The 9,705-nt window shown below is 37.4% G+C and overlaps 1 protein-coding gene across 6 annotated transcripts in view; it reads right to left on the bottom strand.

Annotated features, from left to right (window-relative positions):
- Nucleotides 1-2,646: 2,646 nt before the first annotated feature.
- The window catches only part of map1ab (microtubule-associated protein 1Ab), a 76,954-nt gene continuing 69,895 nt past the window's right edge, over nucleotides 2,647-9,705 (bottom strand). For all 6 annotated transcript variants that reach the window (XM_036003331.1, XM_036003334.1, XM_036003332.1 and 3 more), the window contains 2 exons: nucleotides 8,578-8,810; nucleotides 2,647-6,952 (listed from right to left, as the gene is read on the bottom strand). In XM_036003331.1, coding sequence (XP_035859224.1) covers nucleotides 6,797-6,952; nucleotides 8,578-8,810 — 389 coding nt within the window. In that variant the 3' untranslated portion in view covers nucleotides 2,647-6,796. The remainder of the gene's footprint in view (nucleotides 6,953-8,577; nucleotides 8,811-9,705) is intronic.

The following is a 9,705-nucleotide window of genomic DNA, read 5'->3' as shown; positions in this document are numbered from 1 at the left end:
TAAGAAATAGAAAAAAATCATCTACAGACTGAGGTTTACAACTCTAAAAATCCCTTTAGGCCTTTTTATTTCTTCTATCAATGCTCTTTTACATGTGTATTTTCAACTGTAGGATGCCCCAACTTCCTTCATACTGTTTCAGTGACTTAGCTTTTACTCCGCTAATTGCCTGAAATCTAAATGTAAACACGAAGAGAGAAGTGGGAGAGAAAGACAAGAGAGGAGAGTAACTGTGCTGAAGCGAGAATTAACCTCAGTCTCCATCCAAAACCCGACAGGAAGGCAGGAAGTTGTCCAGTTAAACCTTGAATGCACGCCCACAGCCTGTCCTCAACTCCCCCATATAACCCTCTTACAGAGTAAAAATGCATTGTCATGGTAACCTGGAGGAGGGATGGGAGTTGTTTTGCCTGGCGACGTGGCAGCCGAGGAGCAATGTGTGGGCTCGGTCATCTCTCTAGATCATTACAAAGGGCTTTAAATAGTGAGGCATCCACGGTGAGAGGGACTGCCAACATCAACGTGCAACAGGCCAAATTTGAATTTGTTCCTGAGTGCAGAAAGAATAACAGCGAGAGGTTAGACACTTTACTGCAGGCGAAAAAATAAATTAGGAGCCTTCCATCACTGGCTGTAATGAATGTGTGTTACAGCATCAGGTGTAGGTGTGGATGTATCCAGGTTGATTTTGGAGCCCAGATTGATTTGCACCCCCTCCCCCCCCTCTCCTATCCCTCAGGGAGTTACCTTCCCTCGCTGCTCAGTCAAAGATCTATAAATATCAAATAGAAAACTGCTAATTTATTTTGACAACTTCATCAAAACTGCATCTTTCCACCTGACTAATCAAAGCTGACCAGGCCTGTTGTCTCCGTTACTGAAGCCAACAGCTCACTTCCTTACCTCACACTTCATTTGATATATTTACTGAAAAATGTGTTTATTAGTGTTATGTATTAATTTGTGAGAGATGGGATTCATCTCCTCTGAATACAGAACAGGACTTCAGCAGATTCAGGTAACTATTTCAAAGTTTTCCAAAAACAGCTTTACCACTGTATGTTTAATAACTACTTAAGGTTTAAATTTCAGAGGGAAGAAACTGTCAGCAACACAATTGTGGAGACACTGCAACTGAAGTAAGAAGACCAATGTTTTTTACTATAATGACTTCTGTTTCTGCCAGTTTCTAATTTTGCATGAGATATAAATGATGTAAAGGTCACATTAAAGGAGGATTCCGGTCGATTTCAACCTGTAGCTCCGTTGTTTGTAAATTTGGAGTGCTGTCAGTAGCAAGAAAAACTAAAACAATCGGTGTTGCCTACACCGTGTTATCCTCCTGCTAGCGTTAGCACCCAGGAGGGTGAAACCGGGCAAGTTTTAAAAAAATGTTTAGCCTCATAACATGTTCGAAATGTCATTACAAGTGCCTACCCATACCGGCAAGACGAGTGCTTCGGGCCAAAGAGATACAAAAATATTTAATGATTAAATAAGGTAGTGTCTCCAAACTTACCTCAATTATAACTTGTCTCCTGCTAGTTGTACTACAGCACTTTTTAAAAAATAAGCATATGCCTAATTTTGAAAATATTTATGTATCTCTTTTCTGTGTTATAGTTTGTAGACGGTCCCTAAGCACTCGTCTTGCAGTTTCAACACCGGAACTAAACAGAGCTGAATTAGCTCAACTTTTATGCATTTCTTTCACATCTCCTGCAGTCAGATTCACTGTGTTCACTCGGAAGGAATCACTTCACATGGGTAGGCGCGTAATGACATTTCGAACATGTTAAGAGGCTAAAAGCACGTTTAAAACCTGCCCCGTTTCAGCCTCCTGGGTGCAAACTGTAGCAGAAGGATAACACGATGTAGGCAGCACCGATTGTTTTCGTTTTTCTCGCTACTGACAGCACTCCTAATTTACAAACAACAGAGCTACGTGTTGAAATCAACCGGAATTCTCCTTTAAGCCAAAATTCTGGCCCCTTTATTCATAAAACTAAGACTAATAGTCTTAGGAACACTGTTGTTTCAGGCTATAACATCAGCATGATCACAATGACAATGCAAGTATGCTGATGTTAAGCACGTGTGCTATTTACTAAATATTTACTGATGGAAATGTTCCTTTAGGTATTTGGTCGTAACCAAAGAAATGGACTATATAAAATCTTAACCTGATGATAGTGCTAGATGAAATGTTAAAGAATCAGCAGTTACTATTCATCTTGAGGGGAACATAGATGAAAGCAAAAAATGTCATGACAGTCCATTCATTAGTTGCTGGGATATTTCCGTCTGGATCAAAATGGTGGAATAACACATCCACCCACATGCCGTTCACAACATTTACAAACGAGGCCTCGTCCACTTAGGAGGCAGGAAATGTGTACCGTTTCATACCACTGGTATGTAATGTGCTATCTTTGATTTGTTTTTCAGGTATGAGTAGTGAGATTGGTTAAGGTAAGAATACCAGGGTGAGCCAGGCAGAGTGGGGCTGGTCAGGCCATCCTAGGAAAAGAAATATTGTGTTCCTTACATTAAATATCAGTATTGGGGTGTATGGTGGCCGATGAGTTTTAACATTGATATATAACATGAACAGTAAAGAGACAAAAGAGACACTCACGGCACACATTTAGATTTAAATGTACTTTAATTGATGATCACCAGGCTGTTTCCCTTTTACAATGAATCTGCAGTAGTTCTAATTTTACCAGTTAGATTTAAAGAGACAGAGAGATATTGAATATTGCGCTGAGGAAGAAAAACGTAACTAAGATTAATACAATGCAAAAAAAAAAAGAGAGAGAATCAAACAGAACTACCAATACAGCGTCTTCTTAACAACATGTTAATATGGCAAACAATAAAAGCACAGCCCAGTATATTATATTACGGTAGGTCATTTCAGTACCAGTTAAGACAATTAGCTCTTTTTTTTTTTTCAAATATACCTCTTTAAAATATCATTGCATTTTTTTATTATTATTTCCATGTTAAACAATTACATTCAGGATTATAACTAAATAAATCACATGCAGAGAGATTAGATGGACAGATGACACCATATTTTGATCAAATGAAATCTTCATTTCAATGCAGGTATGGCGATGAAATTGAACTAAAAGATGCCATTTTTTTCTTTATCTTTTCTGTATCTTGTCAGCGTTTTGTGTAGTTTTCTTGTTTCAAAGAGTAGTTAGCAGTTATGATCGTACTGTCACTAAAACCAGCTAAAATGAACAGGTGTCACAAGAAGGATAGTTTGTTATATCTTTCAGAGTTATCTCTCTAGAGCGATATGTACAAATCTGTGCACAGTACATAAATGTGCATGTAGCATTTGTTTAATTTCATCGATGGTTTTTGAGTCTGCATGTGTTTCAAGTCATATTCAGGAAAAGGAAAAGTACTATTAGTACTATTTATGTGTTTCTGTTCATATGTTTGTTACGGGATCTCGGTTGCTTTCTGTCATGTCATAAATCAAACTTCTCTTCTGGAGCAGAACCGTGCTATCTGCTCTCATGCTGTGCGCCCTAAAATGTATTTCTGTCCAGGCTGGTGTGACTGTTTGCTTTGTTGTTGTTGTTGTTGTATTTATTGTACTCTCTCGTTTTGATCCAGCAGCATTCGCATGGTAGTACCAACTCTACATTCAGAAAAATAGATCTCCTCTATAGTGCATTCAGCTTCTGTATAGTCATACAGTTCAGTATTGAGTGATTCACAGCGTTCTACTGATGCTTTGAAAATCTCAAAGCTGGGTATTTGGAATCTGCCAACTTAAAAACATTATTCAAAGACAGTACAACATATCGACCTTAAAAAAGCTTCTTCCTGGCTATTTGGACACATTTCCAGACAGCATCGAAGAGGGGCTAAAAAGGACCTTTTGCTTGTTTTCAAGGGAGTCAATTTGAACCTTCTCTGTCCCCTCAGTGTGCACGTCTTAATGTGCCCTTCAGTTCATCAACTTCTTCAAGACTAGGGTGTATATTTGTGCGTGCCCAGCTGTTTAATACACAACCTGCATCAAACTCAGATTCTCCCCAGTGGGATGAAAAAAAAGCTGTCTGCCTCTGAATCATCACACACATGAGATGCATATCAAGGCTTACACAGTGCATAATGGACATGTATAATTTTAAGGGAGGCCAGGCGGAGCAAAGAGCACGGAGGCGGCTTTGGAAGATGAGGTATAAGGTAGTGTGAGTTTTACAGGGAAAGAAAATGGCACTGGTGCCAGGCTAGCACCCGCTGACAATGCGCTCTAGCTTTCTGTGGCGTTTGCGGCATGTTCTGAATCAGATTGAGAGAAAGAATGGAGTAAATTTAAACTGTGCAAGCAGAGCATCCTCCCTGCTTTTAGTCTGCAACATCCTAACAATCAATCTGTCATCAATAGAAATCCAGGCCCCCCCTCCTCCATCGCCCAGCCTGACTCGTCCCCTAGTTTCATATCAGTCCTTACAAAACAAAACAAAAATAACAATCATGCGGTGAGCCATCTTGGCAGAAATGTAATTCTTATTAGGAGAAAAAAGAAATAATAATCACAACTGCGTTCGCTTCTCAGCACAAATTTGGAGAAAATTAAACCAGAATTAAGAAATGAAGAAATAAAACTTGGCCTCATGTAAATTTAATGTGAGCCTATGAGTGACTCTCCACTCTCGCTGTGATCAAGCAGAAAGACCTTTCATACTGAACCCACAGAAAAGTCCCTCGCCACGTCACCGTCAGAAACGAACCGTGCTGTGTTATAAAACAGCAACTCAGTCGTGTATCGTATGCTCACACACACAAGACATTCCTACTTTACATCAGTACAATCATAATCATTCATGCGCATTCTATAAATATTACTCTGGGTTTCATATTAGGTAGTTGCTTCATAATTAAGATGTCCCTTGCTTAACAGCAAGCTCAGTTTGGAGGAACGTCTTGCACATTATTTTATAATACGATGCTACCACACTCACTCTCTGTGCTTCAACCGCAAACAAAAATCCAACTTCTAAACTCTCAGAAAAGTGCACTCCTATTTGGTGCAATACTTTGCTCAAAGACATTCATATTTGTTTGAAAGTGGCATTTCAGCATGTGGGGTTAATGCTGAATTGCATATATTATATTATATATTACATAGCTCTAAAGTAGTATCTAGTGTACTATTTCGGTGTGGATAAGGTTTGTTTGTGTACTGTATGAACTGATTGGTCCTCTTTTTCAAAGTCGAGTACCTGGTTTCTCTGTTTTACTGTACCCTGGTTTCTGGCTCTGCTTAAAAATGGCTGACATGTCCTTAATAAACCCCCCTCTCTCCAAAACCACAAGCTAAAGGCACATGAATGAAACCTCCTGTTACACACCTCACACTTTTTGTCCTGAAAAATAACCCTAATAATAAATATTAATATTGCAGTTCCCACTGGCGTAACACTCTCTGAAGGGACTAGCGGACCAGCTTCCATTGCTACATTTGTCACAGGTCACTACTTGTTTTTTGTTTTTTTTCGATCGCTTTGTGATATTGACAGAGACGGTAAAATGTAGCTGAACAGGAGAAAATGACAGATAATGTTGATTAAACCTTCTCGAATGCATGATCAAAAATGCTGCATTCGCCTCATGAGTTGCTGCATCATCACAAAATATATAATTTATTGAACATAACCTCTGTATTGATATAGAAACATTTACCCTATATGTATACTGGAGTACATACAACCAACAAAGAGCGTGATAAAGACTTAAAGAGGAACCATTACATCCAGCAGAGATAGGATTAGGGTATAAACACCGTCCATTTGCTTGGCGCCTATTGGATTCACTTGAGCATAGACAGCCAAATAGTGTAGTAACCTAGCTACACTATACTGCATTCCACACTTGAAGGCTGGCTAAAGAAAGGATTAACCCTATGCAGTTCTCAAGGAGTCCGAGCTAAAACGCAAGCATCATGCACCAGCTAAGCTGTGAAAGCCAAGAAGAAAGATTTCACACGGTGGCAACTTCAGGCACCTCCTAAAACTTCACCACAAATGACGAGAAGGAACGTATTTTTTGTACATTTTTTTGTGTTTTACATAACATCAATTTATGTCATTATTGAGTTAATCCAAAAGCTACTGTAGCGTGATCAGAATCGCAAAGGATGGGCACCGATGGCAAATAAACCGATAAATGTCTACTCTTCTAAAAACACTGCATACCATCTCAACAAATTATTGATCACTGATGAATTTAGGAGACATTTTGGAGAAGTTAACTAATAACTTCTGTTCTAACAGTGTTTGGCACTTGTTTTGGCCTTTTGGATGAGAAATTTACCACTTGGGAGTATTACATTTCCGAGTTAATTGTGATTTGTGCCGAACAGTTTACGAACTACACCTTACTAATCTATAGTTTAACTGTAGCATTATACATTTGTGGGATAATGATGTCCATTTGTCTAGTTAGATTTATGAGGCAAAGAAAGCGTGATTATGCTATTAAATATGTTTTTGAAATTTTTACCACAATTGTAAGTACTTGTATACGAGTTATGTTACCCCACTGTCACAGAGAGCATAAACCCAGAGTTTTGACTTGACTTGATTTCAGCTAAAAGAATCTAGTGTATTGAGGGTTGCAGCAAATGCGTTTGAGACTGGTACCATGAGAGCGAGAAGCTTTCAAGAAGCAGAGAGTGCTGTTCACTCTCGCTCTACCTCCATTGAGAACAGATGACGGTGGGGGGTGGGGTGGGGGGGAAGCAAAGTTAGCCTCGTCAAGCTCAGAACTCGATCTTGCAGGCAGGGAAGGACTCGTCCTGCATGACTACGGTGCTGCTGGAGGCCAGAACCATGATGTTCAGGTCCTGCTGCCTCTCGTGGGTCTGCTGGTACCAGTCCCGGGTCACCTCTGTGTCATGGGTCGGGATCAGAGTCACCTGAAGGGGACATGAAGAAACAAAATTAGAGGGGAGAAATTTGGGAGGAAGTGAAGGGGGATAAGATTACTGGTAAAACAAATTCAAGAATGAAAAAGAAAGTTCAACCCACTCCACCACTCCTTAGACCTGTCAGGGAGAAGAACAGCAAAAAAGAAGTGCAATTTCACAGACTGTGTCGCATCGGTGAGGTTCTCTAACAGAACCAGAACAGCTGGCTGCTATGCACGGCTGTGGCTATTTATAGCGTCCAGGTTTTAGCTGGCTAAATTCGATGTTGACAGGTCCCTGATGACTTTGTTTTATAGATCTTTTATTGAGTCAAACTTTATGCTGCAGGCCATTAGACTTTTGATGTTCTAAATTCTGATCACTGTAACTTTACATTATATTGTCAATTTACCTTTATATACTTTTACTTACTGTTTTACAAACTGTTTTTATATAATCTAATTACACATATAATTACTGTATTCCAGAAATATATATTATTTTTATATTATTATGTTATCCCTATATTTCAACTTTGCACAATTTTATATTTATATCTAATGAGCATTGTTGGAGGGAGTCTGACATTTTAGATTTCCATTGCCAACAATTGATTCTCTGTAATTGTTGTACACATGACAATAAAGAACTTGAAACATTTGACTATTTAATGACATTTTAATAACATAGTTGTTATAATTTCTTTATATTTTTTGACAATTTTATGACATACTATACTATGACTTTTTTAATGACTTTTTATAACATACTATACTATGCCTTTTTATACTATACCATGTTTTTTTATGACTTTATGACATACTATACTATGACTTTTAATGAAATACTATACTATGACCTTTTGTATGACTTTATGACATACTATACTATGACCTAATTATGACTTTTTATGACACACTATACTATGACTTTTGATGACTTTTTATGAAATACTATACTATGACCTTTTGTATGACATACTATACTATGACTTTTTTATGACTTTTGTAACATACTATACTATGACTTTTGTATGTCTTTTTATGACATACTATACTATGACTTTTTATGAATTTTTATGAAATACTATACTATGACTTTTTATGACTTTTAATGACATACTATACTATGACTTTTTATGAAATACTATACTATAACCTTTTAATGACATACTATACTATGACTTTTTTATGACATTCTTTTTTATGACTTTTTATGACATACTATACTTGACTTTTTATGACTTTTAATGACATACTATACTATGACCTTTTATATGACGTTTTATGACATACTATACTATGACTTTTTTATGACTTTTTATGACATACTATACTTGACTTTTTATGAAATTCTATACTATGACCTTTTATATGACGTTTTATGACATACTATATTATGACTTTTTAATGATTTTTATGACATACTATACTATGACTTTTTATGACGTACTATACTATGACTTTTTTATTACTTTTATGACATACTATACTATGAATTTTTTATGACTTTTTATGACGTACTAAACTATGATTTTTTTTATGCATCCCAGTACATTAGTCTGTACTGTGGGCACACTTGGATGCTGAAAATATGAGAAATGGAGACACAGACAGACTGATGAAGGAAAATACCTGTAAATTGGAGCCCCACTGAGCTTTGCCCTCCAGCAGGGCGTCCAGGGCTCCACGGCTGGGCTCTCCACTGCCTGGATCGTTCCCGCTCACCACGTAGTATGCAGCTCGCACTCTCTTGAAGAATTCCTGGTCCACGTTCTTGGCACTGCAGTGGTTGGGCACATAGGCCAGGTCGACGTAGACGGGTGGTCCAGGGGGGACGGCCGAGCTAGTTTTCTGAGAGTTGTTACCTTGAGGTGAGCAAAGATATAAAACCGCATTAGAGGGCAATAATAGTACTTGCGCTGCAGTAGCAAAGACCAACTTTTTCCTCAACTGAATAAATTACATTCTGTTCACTAATTTATTTATTCAAATCAATTATTCTGAAAAATATGACCACAATGTATCATTGCACCTTTACAGAATAAAGTCTGTGCTGCACATCCATCATTCTAATGTGCTCCTACTTCCTTTTCAAGTTATACTTGTTATGCTGTTTAATGTTAAGTACATCACTGTACCTCCTGACAGCACAATTTTTAATGACCACAATCTGTTGCATGTCTGAACCTGACATTATTAAGTGCAGACTTGCGACAGTTGCAAATAGAAAGGCAATGTTCAAAATGAGCTGTAACAACATAAATTAACATTAACATAATTGCATCAACTACCCAAAATAACCATTTTTACTGAAATAAAGAAACGTAGAAATGCCAGTCAACTAGTTTAATTTGACAAAATCTTATCGAACAAACAGCATATGTACAACTTTCTAAATGGTACTGTATCTACTGATGCAAGCATCATTCTTTATGTCAGTCTAATAAGGTGAATTTTAATTAAGAGCTTAATCTCAATTAAATAATTGGAGTGAACTAACAAACACTATGTGTTTAGATTGCATTAACAGCATAGCTTTTTTTAATTAGCATGTAATTGTGGCTAATGGCTGAAATTTAATTTGATCTTTAGGTCTTAACATTTACTTCTAACTTAATGTTTATTGTCTAAAAGATTCCAATATCAAGTATTTTATCAATATCTCAAAAATGATTTCTGGCTTAGGGAATAAAACCCATTTTTTCTGACTTAATTTGATGAGTTGAATCAGCCCAAGAATAATTTCAGGGTAAATTATGT

This window comes from Sander lucioperca, chromosome 7, assembly GCF_008315115.2.
Source record: "Sander lucioperca isolate FBNREF2018 chromosome 7, SLUC_FBN_1.2, whole genome shotgun sequence".
Classification (NCBI taxonomy): Eukaryota; Metazoa; Chordata; class Actinopteri; order Perciformes; family Percidae; genus Sander; species Sander lucioperca.
The sequence above is the reverse complement of the archived record's forward strand: the minus strand, read 5'-3'. Positions and strand labels throughout refer to the sequence as shown.